Source organism: Amblyomma maculatum, chromosome 1 (assembly GCF_055883805.1).
Source record: "Amblyomma maculatum isolate TAMU_Amacu chromosome 1, ASM5588380v1, whole genome shotgun sequence".
In the NCBI taxonomy this organism is placed as follows: Eukaryota; Metazoa; Arthropoda; class Arachnida; order Ixodida; family Ixodidae; genus Amblyomma; species Amblyomma maculatum.
Genome location: NC_139344.1, coordinates 143159555 through 143181123, shown reverse-complemented (window position 1 = coordinate 143181123; position 21569 = coordinate 143159555). Strand labels below are relative to the sequence as shown.

At 45.6% G+C, this 21569-nt stretch overlaps 1 protein-coding gene across 2 annotated transcripts in view; it reads left to right on the top strand.

Annotated features, from left to right (window-relative positions):
• The window catches only part of c11.1 (maestro heat like repeat family protein c11.1), a 147570-nt gene that overhangs the window by 119369 nt on the left and 6632 nt on the right, over positions 1-21569 (top strand). For both annotated transcript variants that reach the window (XM_084589156.1, XM_084589154.1), the window contains 3 exons: positions 17600-17788; positions 20053-20208; positions 20296-20430. In XM_084589156.1, coding sequence (XP_084445282.1) covers positions 17600-17788; positions 20053-20208; positions 20296-20430 — 480 coding nt within the window. The remainder of the gene's footprint in view (positions 1-17599; positions 17789-20052; positions 20209-20295; positions 20431-21569) is intronic.

Here is a 21569-nt window from a genome sequence, read left to right as displayed (position 1 = left end):
AGAGAATTTGAAAAAATAAAACATCAGTCGGGGGTGCGTCCCTCCCTTCCGGCTTTCGCACCCACAGCTCATTTATTGGCAGCGTGCCAAGATGCTGCGCAGTGATAACGTCATGGCATGTTTATCTTTTGACTATACTTTTGGTGTTAGCTCCTGCGGTGGCGGAGAGCGAACTTGGCAGAGTGCTCGTGATGACTTGATTGCACAAGCCTAGTTCGATTTATCATGCCGCGCTTGGGGCGGGCGGAGTACGCTGCCACAAAATCATCGGAAAGCGTGATAGCTGCAAATGCTGTTTGAAACGAACAGTGCTAAAAGCCGGTGTCATGATCACAGCTAACCGCGTGCTTTCGTTGATTCATAGATGCAAGGATGGACAACTCGCAAGAACAACTACAAAACAAAACAAAAAATCTGCCTCTTCTTAGCATCCGCAGCCACCATAGCTTATGCTACGCCGCACGTCCAGCACGACGATAAAGATGGACTACTCTCGCAAAAGAAAGAAAAAACGAGTTTGCCGTTTCTTATTGTCCGCAGTAGCCATGGCTTACGCCATGCCGCACGTTCACCATGACAAGAATGGTCAACTCTCGCAAAAAAAAAAAAAAAAAAGCTGCCCCTTCTTAACTTTCGCAACTGCCATTGCTTACGCTATGCTGTACACTCAGCACGACGACACAAGACGCGCATCGCATATCAACCGCCACGCACAGAGGGTTCACAACACGCACTGGAGAAAGCGTCTGACGTTCTGTCTGCCACGGGCTGAGCTGGCTTGTCGGCGCATGCGTAGTGCGTGCTGCTGCGATCGAAGACCAGGAGGAGAGGAAGGGAGAGAGAAAGCTTGGCACAAGAATGGGCACACCAAGGAGGTTATATAGAACTTCTGGAGTGGCGTTTCCCCATAGACGCCGATGCGAGCGGGTGACGCCGGCAGAGCCAGCGGTGGCCCTGTTGCAAGGGGCAAAAAGCATGTGGCGCTGGCCAGTGAAAGCGCATCGCGCTCATTTCGCGAGCACTTGCGCGCATGTGAATTTAAGAAAATCTTAATGAAATCATCTTGTCGTCAAAATTCATTGTTTAGACTTCCAATTTCTTGTTTCATACGCCTTGCATTGTGATAAGAGTGGATGTAATCGGGGCCGAGCTATTATAATGTTCTACAGATTTTGTCACTGCTTCTTGGACAGAAAAACATTTCTGCGCTGCGGTGCACATAGCACATCCATAAATTGAGTTTCAAAATTAGAGCACACAGTTGACGAACACTGTTTCGGGATGAGAATATGCCCTTAAATCTGAATTGCGGCACGTATGCTTCGCTCACAGTATGAAAATTTTCTGTCCAAATATGCGGCATTCATTGCCTGAATTACCAACGCTGAAGCAACTAAGTCTGTTACTTTAATGACATTAATAGCATTTGAAAACTATATTAACACTGCGACTTCTAGAACTAGCGCGACATCTTTCAAACTCTTTTGGATAGCACTATGGGAAAAAATGGCAGCCTTTTAATAAAAAATGTTATAAGCTTTAAAAGTGTTATGATGATGCTACATAAATTATGAAGTGCAGAAAAGAAACAAATGATCGTGTCTTCCAGATGTTTCTGCCAATAGCTAGCCGAGAGTACGCACCCAACGCCAGATGTTAGTTTCTTTTAAGTGGTAAAAAAAAAAAAATATCGGGAGTCCTTAGCACTCCTTACGTACTGTGATTCCGTAAACGTTGAGAAAGTTTCGCTTCTATCACGTGTTTATTTTAGCGGAGCGAGACCCGCGTTAGTTCGGTTTTACATCATTTTGCGTAGTTTACCATTTGATTTTGAAGTCTACTCGTAAAGGCCTTTTAAACAATATATGACTTGATCTTGTAGCCTAAAGTTCAATTGTTAATGAAATCACCTAATTGAAGCTCATTAGCTAATACCAGCAAATCTTATAATGCAATATCTCGTTCTCGATACAAGCTATTCAACGATATATGACTTGATGCTGTAGCGAAAAGTTGAATTTAATACAAAAAGCTAATTTATTTATTTTTATTTATTTTATTTTATTACTGATGGCAATTGAGACAAGTCTAGTGCAGTTATACACGGCATAAGCTATTCAACGAATTAACTCTTGAGGCTCTTATACTCGACATAATCAACACAGCACATTTATACACATTATGTTTTTTTGGGGTAGCCTCACCATAATATATGTATAAATGCGCTGTGCCGTAAGATTCAATAATGCTGCTCATTAATATATAAACTTTTTTTTTTTTTTTTTTTTTCAGAACATTTTTAGCTGAAGTTTTATTCCATGCGATCCAAAAGAGCGTGAAGATATCCAGACAAGTGCAAAGCAGTGTAGAGCTGCAAATGGGATGTTATATATGGAAGGGCCTCTTGGCGATACCTCCTTCTTGCCCCTTGCAAGATGGCGGACGCCGGCTTCACTTTTCACGCACCGCCTCCACTCCAGAAGTTCTATATAACCTCCTGGGGCACACCGTTGCACTTCGCTCTATCGTGTTGTTTCCCCTCTCCCGAACACCATGGCTGCATTGGCTACGTCTGCTCCGTAATGGCTGTTGCCAAACCAGTTTCCCTTCTTTTTTTCACGCACATGGCTTGCAAACTTCGCATGCTGGCGCGCGGCAAATGATCACCACAGATGCGCGCGCCTTTGGGAAAAGGGTGCGGCCCTGCCCCGGACCAGCCGTCACCGAACTGTCCCCTCTCATTCCTTCGTGCGTGGCTTGAAAACGTCATGCAGCAAACGACCGAGGGTGATGTGATTGTCTTTGGGGAAGGCGCGCACCTTCCAGTGCCTGGTATGAAGTTCGATATATCCAATGACCGGTGCAATTGTAGTTCGATATACGACGTAGCCTTCCTTTACTTTTATAAAGGATTTTCAAGGGGATACTCCGTGAGTTCGATATAATCAAAGTTCGAATTATCTGGGTTCCACATATCCGGGTTTGACTGTATACAGTCAAACCCGGATATATCGAACTCGAAGAGGATCGCGAAATAGTTCAATATATCGATAATTCGATATACAAAAATCTGCTTGTGACGGCACTTACAATGCCAAAAAACGATACCGTATTTGTCGTGTCAGCAACCCACTCGCACAATGAACCCACCCTGCACTTTTGCACGGAGAATTTGAAAAAAAAAAAAAAAGAGCGTTAAGGCCAGCTTGCTCACATGCAAGCGATTGAGCAATCTCAGGGACGAGCGGCAGTGACAGAGCGAAAATTTTCAAACTTGTTGGAACTGCGTCTCTCTCGCTGCTCGAGCCACCGCGGCAGCTCTGAACTAGGTTTCTGTGTTGCCGCAGCAGAAATCGCGAGCGTTTTCGCTTGCATGTCGATGGCGCGGCGTCACTCCGTTTCGGTCGTCTCATCCACAGCTCATTTCTTGGCAGCGTGCCAAGATGCTGCGCAGCGATAACGTCGGGGGCGTTTATCTTTTGATAGCTCCTGCGGTGGCGGGGAGCGAACTTGGCAGAGTGCCCGTGATGGCTTGATTGCACAAGCCTGGTTCGATTTATCACGCCGCGCTTGGGGCGGGCGTCATGATCGCAGCAGCTGACCGCGTGCTTTCGTTAATTCATACATGTAAGGATAAACGACTCCCGCAAAAAGAAAGAAAAAAAAACTGCCGCTTCTTAACATCCGAACAGCACGATAAAAAAGGATGACTCGCAAAAAAAAAAGGAAAAAAGAGAGAGCTGTCGCTTTTTAACGTCCGCAGGCACCATAGCCACCTCAGCTGCCGCACGCACAGAGGGTTCGCAACACACACTGGAGAAGTCGTTGACGCCTGTCTGAAAACGGGCTGAGCTGGCTTGGCGCATGCGTAGCGCGTGCTGAAGGAGAGAGCTTGGCAAAAGGATGGGCAAACGTCATGTGTTGGCGTGCGGAAAACAATAACTGCAGATGCGCGCGCCTTTGGGGAATGGGCGCGGCGCTGCCCAGACCAGCCGTCGCCGAACTGTCCCCTCTCATTCCTTCCGCACGTGGCTTGAAAACGGCACGCGGCAAACGGCCAAGGGTGATGCGATCGTCTTTGGGGAAAACACACTTTCCAGTGCGTGGTGCGGAGTTCGATATATCGAACGACCGGTGAAATGAAGTTCGATATACGACGCGGCTTTCCTATACTTTTACATGGGATTTTCAAGGGGATATTCCGTGACTTCGATATAACCAAAATTCGATATAACCAAAATTCGATATATCCGGGTTCGATATAACCGGGTTCTACTGTACATACCAGGGCATGCTTGTGGCACTAAGAAAAACCAAAGTCACATAGTCAAGGCTTTACTGTAATTTTCATAAGTGAAGCAGCTAAACTCAAAGTTCTCAAAGTTTTTTGAAGATTTGCACTCTTTTTGAAAAACTGTGCTCATCTTGTGTCTGAATATTATGTGTACCACACCAGCAAATCACATAGCCCTAAGTTTGTTCAATCTGTATTACTGCAGTGCTTCTTTGTTTTATTTATGTTTTCTGATTGATTGATGTCTTAGTGTAGAGGTTGATTTCTGAACCTTGAAAATTTCATTTTGATGTAGACATTTCACTTTGGCTTTATGTTTTCTGCTGTTGCAGACTACTGTGCCACTTGCCAATATTTCTCTTTTCTTTTGCAACAAGTTTATCTTTTCAAGCTGAATTCCTTCATTAAATTCATAGTTTTCAAAGAAATAGGCAGTGTACACTTAAATTTATAAGTAACGTGAGCCTATGCAAAATTATATCTCTGCAGTCAGCCCAGCTTCATACATTGCTATGCTTAACGGCCTTATATTCTCAACTTCTTCAGATTCTGCTGGATGTTGCTTTAAAGGGATACTGAAGTGAATTTCACCTTTGCCATGTTTTCTTAGTAGGCTCTATTATTGGTCATTACTTCACCTCCCCTTGGGCCTCCATTCGGTGAGACTGGCAGCTCGAACCAGGCATTGGTGCGCTAAGGTTTTCAACTCATAGCACTTCACATTAGTGCAGCATTTTTAATAATACTTTTAAGGTACAGTCGAACCCAGATATATCGAACTTGAAGGGGATCGCGAAATAGTTCGATATACAGTCGAACACGGATATATCGAACTCGAAGGGGATCGCGAAATAGTTCGATATATCGATAATTCGATATACAGAAATCGGCTTGTGACGGCACTTACGATGCGAAAAAAACGATACCGTATTTGTCGCGTAATCAACCCACTCTTCACTCTTGCACCCAAGAATTTGGAAAAAGAAAAAAAAAAGCATTAAGGCCAGCTCGCTCACATGCAAGCGATTGAGCGATCTCAGCCAGGAGCGGCAGCGACAGAGCGAAAAATTTCCAAACTGCATCCCTCTCGCCGCTCGAGCGCGGAACAAGGTTTCTGTGTCGCCGCGGCAGAAATCGTGAGTGTTTTCGCTGCATGTCGATGGCGCGCGCCACTCCGTTTCGGTCGTCTCATCCACAGCTCATTTCTTGGCAGCGTGCCAAGATGCTGCGCAGAGATAACGTCACGGCGCCGCGCGGGGCGGCGCGTTTATCTTTTGATAGCTCCTGCGGTGGCGGGGAGCGAACTTGGCAGAGTGCCCGCAATGGCTTGATTGCAAAGCCTGGTTCTATTTATCACGACACGCTTCATGATCGCTGCGTCATAATCGCAGCTGACCGCGTGCTTTCGTTGATTCATACGTGAAAGGATAAACGACTCCCCCCCCCCCTACAAAAAAAAAAAAGAAAAACCTGCTGCTCTTTAACCTCCGCAGCCGGCCATATCTTACGCTACGCCCCACAAACAGCACAGCGATAAGAATAAGTGACTCTCGCAAAAAAAAAAGAGAGAGAGAGGGAGAGATTAGCCGCTTCTTAACGTCCACAGGCGCCATAGCCACGACAGCCGCCGTGCGCAGAGTGTTCGCAACACACGCAGGAGAAAGCGTCTGACGTCTGTCTGAAAACAGGCTGAGCTGGTTTGACGCCTGCGTAAGCTCGTGCTGAAGGAGAGAAATAGCTCGGCAAAAGGATGGGCACACCCGCGCACATGGCTTGCAAACGTCATGTGTTGGCGCGCGGGAAAGGATAACTGCAGATGCGCGCACCTTTGGGGAATGGGCGCAGCGTTGCCCAGACCAGCCGTCGCCGAACTGTTCCCTCATTCCTTCCGCGCGTGGCTTGAAAACGTCACGCGGCAAACGGCCAAGGGTGATGCGATCGTTTTTGGGGAAGGCACACTTTCCAGTGCGTGGTACAGAGTTCGATATATTGAACGACCGATGAAATTGAGTTCTATATATGATGCGACGTTCCTGTACTTTTACATGGGATTTTCAAGGGGATATTCTGTGAGTTCGATATATCCGGGTTCGATATAACCGGGTTTGACTGTATCGATAATTCGATATTGTGAGCCTTCTGTGGACCTTCTTTCATTTGTACATGCCATGATCTTCTTCTTTCATTTGTACATACCATCATCATCGTCCCGCGGCGCCGACTCCGGCGCGCGCTTGGGTTCGTGATCGGATTAAAACGCTAGACAAGGCTTCGCTGTCCTTGCCGTCACGACCTCGCCGTCTCGACCTAGCCTTCTTTTACAAGTGGTGGAGGCGAAATTTGATCCCCTTGCTGCCTTGGGCCCTGCCTCTCGCTGGAGCTACGTTCCGGTCGCCGTTTGGCAACTGCCGCCATCGCTATGTCTACCGACAGTACCCACGAACAAGCCGGACCCTCTACCTCGGCTGCACCACCCCCTTCGACTGTGCCCACACGACAGCGCGACCCGCCGCTGTTCGCTGGTCGTCGCGACGAAGACGTCGATGACTGGCTTGACACCTACGAATGCTGCAGTGCCTACAACCGGTGGGACGATGCTCTGAAATTTCTCAACATCTCTTTCTACCTTATTGAGGTCGCCAGGACTTGGTTCATCAACCGCGAGCCCCACACAACTAACTGGACCACCTTCAAACAGCAGTTCCGACAGTACTTCGCCGACCCGGCAGTTCGGACTGAGATCGCGAAGACCAAGCTCGCTTCACGCCGTCAAGATCCTGATGAGTCATATGCGTCTTACATAGAGGCCATACTTGCACTCTGCCGGCGTATTAGTCCCACCATGGCGGAACATGAACGAGTACACCACGTCTTGAAAGGAATCAATTCTACGGCATATAACATCCTAGTTGCTCAGAATCCTTCAACTATTGATTCCATTATTACGACCTGCCAACGCATCGAGCAGCTGCAGTCTTCCCGATTGCAGCCCGCCAACGCTACTGGCCCGACCTATGCTGATCTCGACCTGCGGGCACTTATTCGAGCCATCATCCGCGAGGAGCTCCAGGCCCTCAAGCCTGTCTGTCGACACGGGTGCGATCACTCTTCCGCAACATCTAATGACGCAGGTCTCCGCAGCATCATCAAAGAAGAGCTGGCAACAATCACCGAACCTATGACATCTGGCCCTCCGGCACCCCGCTCAGTACCGACTTACGCGCACGTCGCAGCATCCCCCCCTCCTTTAGTTCCCCCGCCTCGATCGGCACCAACCTACAATCACGTCAATGCAATAGCGACGGCTCAACCTGCGCCACCCTATTACGCACCTTGGCGCCCCTCCCGACCAATTTGCTATTACTGTGGCATTAGAGGACATATATCCCGCGTCTGTCGTCGCCGCCTCCAGAATGAGCGCCGTGGTTACGATACCTTTGAAAGTGACATCCCTCCAACGTCATATTATCAACGCCGGTTTACTCCAAGCCCACCTCGAAGATCATCCCCACCTCCAGAATCCTCGTCTGAGCCTCGTGGAACCCATGCATCCCGACGTCGGTCCATATCCCCATACCGCCGCTCAGTTTCCCCTCTCCGACCCGCAACTACTCTCCCTGCCCGCCATCCGGAAAACTAAGCGTTGCAGTTTCCGGAGGTCAAACTGCAGCCTGCAAACTTACCAAAAGTCCTCCAGATCGCCCGTATAATGTGATTTCTGTTTTCGCTGAAGGATTACCGGTTGAAGCATTGATTGATACAGGGGCTGCAATTTCTGTCATTCACGCTGATTTGTGCTACCGTTTGCGAAAAGTTACGACACCATATGATGGGCCTGAACTCCGTGGAGCCAATGACGTCCCTTTGCGCCCTTTAGCAAAGTGCACCGTCCGAGTTGTTATTGACGGCGTCCGCCATCATGTGCAGTTTGCTGTGCTCTCTCCATGTGCGCATCTGATGATTTTTGGATGGGATTTTTTGTCAACCGCTTCGGCCTTAATTTCTTGTGGCGACCGTGTTATCCATATGACAGACAGCGATTTTTCATGTGAAGTTTCTGAACGACATCATCCCCTCGTTGCCGCCGCTGATACTGTTCTGCCTCCTCAGTGCGAAAAACTGCTTACCGTTGTTTCTGACCACATCGCTGACGGGGACGTACTCATCGCACCATCTTATCGTCATCTTGAACGCGGTATCGCCTTCCCGTCTAGTCTTGTGAGGTTCTGCAACGGCTCAGCGACAGTAGCGGCCACTAACACTTCACGTGAATCCCTCGTGCTCCGAAAAGGAACTTCTCTCCCCTGCAAGGTGGATGTTCAACCTTTGTCCTTGATGGTGCTCACCGCCCCTCAGCCTCAGCACCGCGTTTCGACAGACGTCTCTCTTTCTGTTCTCACAAAGGCTATTAATCCTAACCTCACGCCGAACCAACGCCAAGAACTGCTGACATTGCTTCGACAACACCAAGCCATTTTTGATGCCACTTCCCCACCACTGGGACGGACAAGTGTTGCGCACCATCGCATCATTACTGAAGGTAACTCTATCGTTCGCCGACGGCCTTATCGGGTTTCCCTCTCTGAACGAAAGGTAATTGAAGAAAATGTAAATGACATGCTCTATCGCAATATTATTCATCCCTCGACAAGTCCATGGTCCTCCCCAGTAGTGTTAGTTAAAAAAAAGGACGGCTCGGTACGCTTTTGTGTTGATTACCGCGCACTCAACAAAATTACCCGCAAAGATGTATACCCAATGCCAAGAATTGATGACGCCCTTGACTCTCTCCAAGGCGCCGAATATTTCTCGACTTTGGACCTCCGCTCAGGTTATTGGCAAATACCTATGCACGAGGACGATAAAGAAAAAACCGCTTTCGCAACTCCCGATGGCCTTTACGAATTTAATGTTATGCCTTTCGGACTTTGTAACGCACCAGCTACATTTGAAAGGATGATCGATACTGTGCTTCGTGGCCTAAAATGGAGAACCTGTTTATGTTACTTGGAAGACATTGTCATCTTTTCGTCAACTTTTAACGACCATCTCACGCGCCTGGATGAGGTCCTCACGTGTCTCGCTTCAGCGGGCCTTCAGCTCAACACCAAGAAGTGCCACTTTGCACAGAAGGAAATTAAAATATTGGGACATCTAGTCAGCCATGACGGCATTCGTCCAGACCCTGAAAAAATCGTCGCGGTCTTGAAATTTGCTCGTCCACAACGAACTACAGAATTGCGCAGTTTTCTCGGCCTGGCGTCTTATTTCCGGCGTTTTATAAAGAATTTTGCAAGTATTGCTGCTCCACTTCATCAACTACTTAAAGCACGCAGCCCTTTCGTGTGGACTGAACAGTGCGAAGCTGCTTTTAATAACCTGAAGCACGCCCTCACATCAGACCCTGTCCTTGGCCACTTTAGTGACAGCGCTCCAACCATCCTGCACACTGATGCCAGTGGTATCGGTCTTGGCGCTGTACTTCTGCAGCGCGATGCAACTTCTCGTGAGAAAGTGATTGCCTTCGCCAGTCGGACTATGACTCCAGCTGAGAAAAACTACACTATTACCGAACAGGAGTGCCTTGCCGTCGTCTGGGCTGTCCAAAAGTTTCGCCCTTACCTATACGGTCGGCACTTCACAGTTGTGACCGATCACCATGCTCTTTGCTGGTTGTCTTCGCTCAAAAATTTGACAGGCCGACTTGGCCGTTGGATTCTACGCCTGCAGGAATACAATTTTGACGTCATTTATAAATCGGGTCGCCAACACCAAGACGCTGACGCTCTTTCTCGCTGTCCACTTTCGGAATCGGCTTGCTGTTTGTCTTCCCAATGCATTTCCACCTATGACCACAGCCGACCATCTTTTTCCCTGACGTATATCACAACAATTTCATTTGACGACTCAGAGAACAAACACGCTCTCCGCTCACAGCAATTAGCCGATGCCTACTGCCGTCCCATCATCGACCGCCTTATTGGCGCTTCGGACCCACCCAATGCTCGGCTTCGCCGACAACTTCGCAATTTCAAGCTCGAAGATGGCATCCTACTCCGCTTCGTGTATTGCCCTGATGGAACTCGCTGGATACCAGTCGTGCCGCGTGTGCTTCGTCAACGTATACTGGCGGCTCTCCACGATGACGCTACTGCAGGTCACCTTGGGGTTGAGAAAACCTACGACCGCGTGAAAAAACTATTCTTTTGGCCTGGCCTATCGTCCAGCGTTGCCAAATACGTCGCATCCTGCCCTCTATGCCAACGTCGCAAACGGCCGACTTCTTCACCCGCTGGCCTTCTACAACCTGTTCCCTGTCCCGCCACGCCATTCGACGTAGTCGGCATCGACTTATATGGTCCCCTACCTCTCTCCGATGGGGGTAACCATTGGATCATAACAGCTGTCGACCACCTTACACGCTACGCTGAGACAGCACCTGTACCAACTGGTTCCGCTCAAGAAGTAGCAAATTTCTTTTTGCGATCAATTGTATTACGTCATGGCGCTCCTCGGGTACTCCTAAGTGACCGCGGGACGGCCTTCTTATCGGCAGTCGTTGCCGAAGTTCTTCACGCGTCATCCACCCTTCATAAGACTACCTCAAGCTACCATCCCCAGACTAACGGGCTGACTGAGCGATTTCACCGCACCTTATCGGATATGATCTCCATGTACATCACACCGGACCATCGAAATTGGGACACTATTCTACCATTCGTCACTTTCGCCTATAACACAGCAGTACAGCGGACTACCGGTTATTCTCCCTTTTTCCTCGTTTATGGCCGTCCTCCCACTACAATTCTCGACACTTCTTTCTTCTCTACGCCCGACTACTCCACATCAGTACCTACCCAGTTCTTATCTCGTGTGGCCAGATGCCGTCATCTTGCCCGCCTAAACACAGCAGCGTGCCAGGAAGACCGCAAGTGTCGCTACGATTCTACGCATCGCGTGGTCTCTTATCGTCCCGGTGACGAAGTACTGCTTTATACACCACTGCGCACCCCTGACCTTAGTGACAAATTCCACCACCGCTACCTTGGTCCCTACGAGATCATCAGCCAAACTTCACCAGTTAACTACAAAGTCACGCCTGTTGATCCCCCAGCCGATCGACGCCACCGTGGAACTGAAATTGTTCATGTTTCTCGCTTGAAACCGTTTGTGCGCCGCGGTACATCGGTTAATTAGGAGCGGCCAGGCAGGCCGCTTCCGACCCCCCGGGCAGATTGTGTGAGCCTTCTGTGGACCTTCTTTCATTTGTACATGCCATGATCTTCTTCTTTCATTTGTACATACCATCATCATCGTCCCGCGGCGCCGACTCCGGCGCGCGCTTGGGTTCGTGATCGGATTAAAACGCTAGACAAGGCTTCGCTGTCCTTGCCGTCACGACCTCGCCGTCTCGACCTAGCCTTCTTTTACAATATATAGAAATCGGCTTGAGACGCCACTTGGGATCGTGAAAAATGATATGGTATTTGTTGCGTAATCAACCCACTTGCATAATGAAGCCCCCCTTTGCCCCCAAGAATATGAAAAAAAAAAACGGCACTCGGAAGCGCGTCCCTCCGTTGAAGTTTCAACCATTGCATCCACAGCGCATTTATTGGCAGCGCGCCAAGATGCTACGCAGCGATAACGTCAGGGCGTGTTTATCTTTTGACCATGCGTTTGATAGATCCAGCGGTGATAGGGAGCAAACTTGGCAGAGTGCCCGTGATGACTTGATTGCATAAGCCTGGTTCGATTTATCATGCCGCACTTGGGGAAGGCGGAGTCCACAGCCACAGACTCATTGGAAGCGTGATAACTTCAAATGCCGTTTGAAGAAAACAGTTCTAAAAGTCAGTGTCATGATCGCAGCTGACCGCTTGCTTTCGTTGATTGATAGATGTAAGAATGGGCGACTCTATATAAAAAAAAAAAAAAAAACAGTCCGCAGCCGCCATGGCTTACGCTGCGCCGCACGTTCAGCATGACAAGTAACATTATGTACAGTGCGAAAAACGAAGACAGCGGAAGAAGCACGCAAACAAACAAGCGCTTGTTTGTTTGCGTGCTTCTTCCCCTGTCTTCGTTTTTCGCACTGTACATAATGTTGAACATTCACCAACTCTCCCAGTTTTCGGTTCTGCTGACGACAATAAAAAAAAAAAAAAAAAAAGACTGCGGCTTCCTAACGTCCACAGCCGTCATAGCATACGCCTGACACACGATCATCGCGACTGCAAGGATGAACGACTCCCGCAAAAAGAAAAAATAAAGAAAAAAAAACTGCTGCTTCTGTGCCCGCAGCCCTGCATGTGCAGCACGACGACACGAAACGTTCCATGGACGCACATCACATGTCAGCCGCCGCACGCAGAGCGTTCACAACACACACTTGAGAAAGCGTCTGCCACTGGCTGAGCTGGCTTGTCCGCGCGTGCGTAGTGTGTGCTGCTGCGGACGAAAACCGGAAAAGAGAGAGGAAGGGGAGAGATAAAGCGCGGCAGAAGAGTGGGTACATCATTGCGCTTCGCTCTATCGTGTTTACACCTCTCCTGAACACCACTGCTGCACCACCACGCACATGGCTTACAAACATCACGTGCTAGCGCGTGGCAGCGATCACCCGATTGCCTTTGGGGAAAGGGTGCAGCACTGCCCTAGACCAGCCGTCGCTGAACTGTGCGTTCTCAATCTTTCCGCGCGTGGCTTAAAAATGTAACACGGCAAACGGCCGATGATGCGATAGTCTTTGGGGAAGGCGCACCGTCCAATGTGTGGTGTGGAGTTCGATATATCGAATGACCGGTGAAATTGAGTTCGATATACGACGCAGCTTTTCTATACTTTTACATGGGATTTTCAAGGGGATATTCCATGAGTTCGATATAACCAAAATTAGAAATATCCGGGTTCGACTGTAGAATGCATTTTACAGCTCATATTGTGTGCATTATTGTTTGCAAAATGCCATCACGCTATAAAACATTGCTATACCCATCATGTTATGAAAAATTTGCATATATTGGCATATAGCATTTGAAAGGCATTAGTTTAATAAAATCTTTTTAATGGTACGGATTTTGTGGACCCACTAAAAATATCATTGAGGGATGACCTGTCATATTTCCTGTATGCTTGATTGGATGTGTTGCAGCCCCTACCTTCTGAGCAGTACAAAAGAAAATAAATGAGGAAAATGACGTCACTTTGGATTTACTAAAAGGATACAGCACCTATACGTATAGCCTATGAGATGAGAGCAGCGGCAGCCAAACACAGAATGAAGAGCGGTCTCAAACCAGAAGGTGCACAAACAGCTGCCACCAACCATCTAATGCATGCCTGCATTGGCCCTAGTTTTCATTCATCCTTTAAGCTTCTAGTGGGACCGTTGTTAATAGCCATAAGGGAGGAAAATGTAACGAGTTGAAGGAGAACATGGGTCCCATAAGAACAGCGCTTATTGCTGAATAAAAGCGAGTTGTGTGATGAATGAAGTGACCGTAATAAGTGCTAATTGTGTTGGGTACAAAGGTTTTTGGATGTGACCAATGTGTGTCTCAATCTAGCTGTACTTACTTTGATACTTCTCACCCACTATTGCCATCTGTATATTTAAGGATTTGGCAAATAGTAGCAATCACTTAAAATCCGCTGAAATGCCCTGATATCAGCTTCTTTGAAAATACAGCTATGTAAAGTTGGAACAGTTTTACTGCTGTGATGGAAAAGTGAGGCTGCACACAAGCTGAGAGAAGTTTGATGCACAGCATTCTCAGCAATACATCTTGAACCTGGATCTGGACAATATAATGCAGCAGTAGTGAATGTTTTGAAAACACCTTCAACAGGTTTACTTGCTAATTATTTAAGAGGCATGTTATAATGTAGTGTCTGTCATCTGTATAAAACCTTTTTCTTTCTTTAAAGAGTATGTGCAAGCAAAAATTTTAACGCTTGCATGATAAGAATTTAAGCATGAAGAATGAATTTTAAGAGCAGTTTTGGATCGGGAGGAATGTTACGCAGTTAAGCAAGAAATTTGTGAAGTCAAGATAGCTTGTTTTGCTCTCTTGCTTTATCATGTTCTCTTGAGATGTTCCTTGCCTTTCTTGAAGCCTTGACACCAGGCAGGTACTCATAGAAATGTGAAAACTTGAGCGCATTTTCATCACGACGTTATGAAAATGCTATGTTGGGTTGTGTTATGTTGGGTGCTTTGAGGCATCACAGAAAACACATGTTTTCCACATCAAAGGTCAACTTCAATTTTTTTTATGTGGACTTGAATGCTATCTAGCGCCTAGCTGGTGCTAGCTGAGAAGAGGAAAGAAAGTTACAGGACTAATTAAAAGCCTTGTCTTTTTCTCTTTTATTGTAAGCTGTCCTCTGGCTAAGGGAAGGAATGTTAATGAAGGAGGGTAGAGGGCCGTGGGGCTGTAATAGGAAAGTGCTGCAGTAACCTTGGTTATCTGCTTAGGATTCTCTAAGGGCCACCTGTGATCCACCAAAAACATAGTCTTCTCCTAAAATTTGCTTTATTGGTTTTATTTAAGGTTAACTTGTAGTCTTCTAATAGTGTTGCCCATTTGGCAGATATTTTTTCTCCTAACTAAATTAAAATTTGCTGTTTTCTTTGTTTGAATATGGTTGCTGGCCTCATAAAGGGGCGAAAACAAACACAGGCACACAGTAGCCAATTTTAAGGATTTCTTTCATTTTTCTTACCTTACTGAATTCCTTCCTATGCTCGTCTATTTTCTCTGCTTTTGGCATTTTAACCTGGAAGCATGGATTAGGGGAACTGCGGACGGTGGGGGTAAGTTGTCTCGCAGTGCTCATCGCTCAGCAGCCACGTTTCCACCCGTAGCACGCTTGCCGCCTTATACACTGCTGCAGCATTTTTGCCCTCTGTTTTGCTAGCAGCTGCAAGCATCAAATTCATTGGGGAAGTTTTCATGCCATTACCGCTTTTCAGCACGATGTTTGCCTACAGCTTTTGATGCAGGATTGAAAAAAAAAAGGGAGCAAAGGCTCTGGTTTCCTTTCACTTTACTGTCTTGTGGCCCCTGCTCATCATTTGCTTTTTTTTTATCCACTGTTTTATGTTGTACTGATGCTTATTGCATTTGGTATGCCTTATACATTTTACTCCCATGTATAACTTGTGCACCTGCAAGTGGCTTTCGGTGTAGTCCTCTGCACTCCTCTCTGAAAAGAATTTCAGGCTTAGCAGTTATTATCGCTGGCAGTAGTTAGGAGGTGTTTTCAGCCTCTTATTTTTAGGGAAAGTGGCTACTAAGTTATGCACACGCTAATATGAGTTTGGGTTATCTTAAGGGCCTCTTTTGGCAAGGGACCACTAGCACCTTTCTTTACCCTTTAAAGATAATGACAACAAAATATGATGCATGCTCTGATATCTTGTCAGAAGAGTGTGTACCCCTAGAGCATGGTGCACAGTATCTTGCACAGTTTGGGTAGCATTTGTGGCAGTGAAACTGCAGTGATGTGTTTTACTTAACCTTCAGGGATTCCAGTAAATCTGTGTATTTACTCGAAGATAATGACCGCATGATATTACAGAAAGGGGAGCATTCCTCCTGATGATTTCGTTTGTTTGTGTCATTTATTACATTGCATTTCATGCATCTTGTTTCTTGTGTAGGTCGTCATAAAAGCACTTACACTATACGCACGTCAATGGATGCACACAATTTGTAACATAAAACTCATCAGAATATTTTTGGATTTGTGCACTCCTGGCTATTTTGTAACCTGTGATTGTATATTGCATTGCTGCAGTGGCATGGCCCCATGCACTTACCTATGCCTGCAAGTTGTGCTAGAGCTGTCTTTTGTTTGTCCACTGCCTTCAGCTGTCAAAGTACTGAACTTGGCCGAGTTTTTCTTACTAGCTTTGGATTAACTGATTCCGTCTACCTGTCACTCTGCTTCTGATATTAGGCTGCTAGATATGCTTCTGCTTTTAGATTTAGTTCAGGCTTGTTGCATCGTTACTAGGGTTCATAGATATAGGCACTAACAGAACTAGAAATAGTCGGGCATTCTGATTCTAAAATAATTGAAAATAGATATTTAAAATTGAAAAATGACCACCTTCAGTAGTACTTTTTATTAATTAGCAATACACCAAAATAGTATTGATAAAAAAAGTTACCATTGGCCTTTCCATACTGCTGTTATGAAAGAGCAGTGTATCATTGGTCTCATCAGTTGAGCACACACTGCCCTGCCTCAGTGGCTCAGTGGTTGGGCGTTCGCCTACTGAACTAGGATACCCAGATTCGATCCTAGCCATGGTGGCTGCATTTCAGTGGAAGCGAAACTTTAGGTGCCTGTGTACTGTGTGATGTCAGCCCACGTTAAAAAACCCCAGGTGGCCGAAATTAACCGGAGCCCTCCACTGCGGTGTCCCTCATTGTCTGAGTCACTTCGGGACAATAAATCATACAAATCATCATAATTATTTTAGCACATAGAGCATCATGCATCCTTGTAAGCATGCTAAAATATATGCCAGTCTTGGACTGTTAAACTTGAAGCTTTCTATTCTCCGTAGTTTATGTGTTTACATGCAAACTGTCTTCACTGGCTGCACTACCTGCATGCAATGCAGCGGTTGCTTGCTACTGAGTGGTGATGCTCGCTCGCCTCTTCTGGAAGTAGGAGTTGCTGGCCTTACTTTTTTGTCATGCTGGCCATTTTCTTTTTAACAAAGGGAGGACATGGAGGGCATGTTTGTCTCAAAGAAAAGTAAAAAATTGGAGTATTTTCTTGAAGTGGGCGAGAAAACCAGGAAGACTTTTGAATGCTGCATTTTGGTGCTTATAGATGTGTGTAGGCAAATTCCTAACGTCACAGGCCATAATTTTAACTTTCATCCCACATTACAGCATTCAAATTCATTTGCATGCTTCACAAATGTTGTAAAGCATGCATTTTTTTTCAGTGTTGGCAAACGCATGTCACCTGGTTTTTCAAGCAGCTGACACAGCAGCATTTAGCTATGTGCACGTAGGATGCTCCTTTATTACTATGCTAATGGACAGTCATTGTGAAGCCGAACTACCAACACGTACACATTCATTTTTTTTTTTTTTCTTTTTGTCCCCAATGCTACCTTATTGATCATACCTAGCTGACTCTACTGTGCCCAGTATTTAAATGTGTTGTTGCTCAGATGCAACCTGGGGTAGGACGAGTTTGGAGGCCACCACCCAGAAAAAGTGCCAGGACCTCACAGAGTTTGTAAGGCACATTGTGAATATTTGTCCAACGCAGGTTCACCGTTACTCGGGCACAGTCTTATCAGCCATGATCAGCGGCCTGGATGACAAAGATGACACAGAACAAAAGATTATGCTGGAAGCCATCAATGGACTTACGACACTGCTGTCACACGCTGACCCGCAAGATGTTGGAAGCTTCATCACCACTGTGGCTCTTCGGCTACGCCCTATGTTTGAGAAGGTGCTATCTTTTATCTGCATGCAAAGCACTGGTGATGATTATTCACTACCTTTCTTTTTTAGTTCAGTTTATTGGCCTTGAAATGTGTTACATTGAGGGATACAGGTACGTTTGTTAAATAAGCTGTGTAAAAAAAAAAAAAAAAAAGTGCCACCTACCAGTTTCGATTTTCGATGCTGTCACAAGCAGGGGCGAACAATTTTTTCTGTGGCATCCAAAATTTGTAAAGCTCTTTTAAAAGTACTGCAGAGTAAGAATTGAAGGGGTGGCTGACTTACTTAGCTTGTTGAAGTAAGGCATCTTCTGGAAATGGAAGTTACAAAGTTACTGTAATTGGCAGAATCTGCATGTTGGCAGAATCATAACTGAAAGCACGACATCTGCCAAGTAAACTGCATCAGTGCCTCTATGAAATGCCTGAAATCGTGGTCTCAATTTTGAAAGCAAGTAAAATAACTTTCTCCTTTAGCTATGTCTTTTAAGGTTGCTGGTCAATAGCGTTGATCCACAGAGAACTATTGGTAGAGATGGCAACACTTCAAATGCTTTCTGTGCCTCTGTTGTGCTTCTCAACGTCGGGACAAAAACTTCTGGAGGACGGAAAACTGGGCAAGTTGGTCTGCGTACAAATGAGACATGGTTTAACAGCACAAACAACTAGGGCAGAGACATGGACGTGTGGTCTCACTTCTAACCTGTCCATGTTTGCACTAAGCCATGTCTCATTTGTCAGGACAGAACTTCAAGTTTGGTAGAGTTTCAGAAATCTCTGAGACCCTCTTTGACAAAAAGTATTATAGACACCGGAAGAGCATAAGCATCTCACATTTAACACATAACAGCAGTGCATAGCTTTTTTTTTTCATTTCCAGGCTTGTTGCAGAGAGTATTGTGCCTTTGTACCCAGTGTCACTACTGTTGCGCATAGGTTGCACTAGCCATTACTTTGGGAGTGAGATTATTATATTTTACTTATGAAGTCCACATAGTGCCACATACTTCAGGCAGAGATAGAAGTAAGCTCTTAGCTCCTTGATGTCAACATATAAGTTATGCTTAATTGGTAATTACTTAACAATTATTTCATAATTTCATTTGTTTAACCCTTTCACTGCCATTCCCAAGGTAACTCGTGATACCCTACACGCACACCCCCTTCTACTTCCGAGTATACTCGTGTTTAACTCATTCCTTGCCACTCGTGATACTACTTGTGAAAAAAAGAAATATTACAGGCACCTTGACTGTCAATAGAGAGGCCGCGTAAACATATAGCACTTGCTTGGCAAAATTCAAACAACAAATTGAACGGATGTTTATAGATCCACATTATCATCATCATCACCACGTCGTATTGTTCTCATCACAGCAGTGCAGCAATGCTCCAGAACACTGTAGCCATTGTGATTAAGCGTGCCAGGTGCGTCCGTGCCTTGATGGATGAATATATCCAGGAACTGTTGATGAATTTTGGCTCGTATGCGAATGACAACAATGAGGCAGTTTAGCTGAATGACTAGTTGAGCAAAGACAGCAAAGAAGAGCCCTTGCCACCTAAGAATACAAGGAAGAAGGTGAAACCTCATGAGTGGAATAAGGAATGTTTTTATGCCATGCAGAGCATTGTGGTACATTACTAGCATAAAATTTGTACGGGACTAAAATGCAAAAAACAAGCCTGGACAACATGTAAAAACAAAAAAGCAACAAGGAGTGAGGAGCAGGCAGAAAAAAAAAAAAAAAACTCTGCATGAAAGGGTTAATAATTATTTGATCCTGAAAGTATTAATGCAAGAGGAATATTTGAAAAGCAGTTACTGTATTTTTCTGTATTATGTCAGTTGTCATCATAAGTTTTCTTTGTATTCGCTTTCCGTTCTGAAGCTTCATTTGCGATCAGTACTGTCTGTTACTGTAATTGCACAAATGTCACTTAAATAGTGCAGTTATGCAGAAACAATGTTCCAGCATCTAAAATTGTTTTGGGCATGGCTGAAAACAGCAAGGGTACACTCTCTGCTTTCAGTGCTCACACTGTTCACTGCAGTATACCTATGGTGTATGGATAGGTTTAATAAGAAAGAAGAACCTTTATATGAGTAAGAACTGTGCTACAGCCTTTTCTTGAATTTTTTGTTTACATCCCCTGTAACGCCAGTGACTTTTTCCCTTTATAAGAATATATAGTCATTGTGTAATAATGCTGTTAATAATGTGCAGTTAGAAATAGAACAAGTTTGATTTTTAATGCGCACACGTTTCAGGAAAAAGGTGAAGTGCGTGCAGCAGCGTTCAAGCTGTTCGGAGACCTGGCACGCTTTGCAGAAGGAGAATTTCGAGATGCGTTCGTGGAACAGGCCATCAGCAACGTGATTACGCTGCTCGTGCACTTGAATGAAAGCGACAAACATGTTGTAAAGGTTAGTGTTTATAGCTGTATTTCAGTTTCTTTTTGCTGTCTGCAATGATTTGCAAGGATAAATTGCATGCATTCAAACCTCTTGCAGGCGTGTAAGTCAACTCTAAAGAAGCTGGGGCCACTGCTTGGTTCTGAAGAAGTGAACACCATGTTCCAAAGGCATTTACCTGATGGTTCACACCTTCATTACTCAGAATTCATTAGTGACCTTGCAAAAGTGATGGTATGTATGATTGTTCCCTTTTGCTTAGTGATCCAGCTGCATTTTGCTTGTGCTCGCTGTAGAATTTGTCTTTTAGTAGACAGCCGCATGGATAGTAATCTAGGAACTTCAGTTGGTAAACATATTTTGGATTGTAACATTTTTACTTTGGATTTGAAGCAGTTTACTCTTCTAGCTGATTTTACATCATATGCTTCCTGTGTGTCTGTAGACATTGTAGAAAGGGTTGCTGTCTGTCGGTTCATCACGCACATGAGAATAGAAAGCTCGAGGCCAATGGGCTCTTTTTGAGAGTACTTTTTTTGTTCCCAGGCTGATAGGGCCTGTTACCAGCTGGATCTGTACACTGGATATAGTATTCTGAAAAACCGAGTTTCAAAGCCATCTTCTGGCATTCTTGTTTGCATACCTTATTAACACTCATGCTACTGAATCTGTTTTACCCATTTCAGGAAATTTGGTGGGCTTCTGCAGTTGTTTACAGGTTATTGGGCATAACAATCATTATAGGAGCAGGTTACTACACCAAAAATGCAGTGAAATAGGCATGGTAATTTGTAGTTAGGAGCAGGTTACTACACCAAAAATGCAGTGAAATAGGCATGGTAATTTGTAGTTTCTGGTTTGAACACAAAATTTTGCAGTTGGTGTGAAAGCAGCATTGCCTACTCTAGCCAGATACAACTCAAGAGTGAAGTGTCAAAAGCACCTCAAAGCATGCCCTCCTCCCAATGGCGACATTTGGGGACTTTGGGGTGCTTTTGCTGCTTTGTCTTGAGATGTACCTGACTATAGGCATGTGCTAGAGTTCTTTAGTCATTTTCATGTCAGCAGCATTGCTTCTTCAGAAGCATATGCAGCGCTTTAAAAGCAGTATTAGCTTCATTGCAGTAATTCTCTGTCCATGGCCCTTTTGTCAAGTCCAAGTGCAGTTCTGACTGTTCCATGAGCATGAGCAAGTGGTCATGAGCATCATTTGATGTAAGCTAACACAAACGAGATATCAGGGGTATTAGAGTGTGATTACAATTCAATGTTTTTTCTGTGGCTGTCTCCAAAGCGTAGAGTCGTACACAATCGTATAAATACAGTACTTATAACTCGGCATGTTTGGCACACTTAGGTCAGTGCTTGTGCTG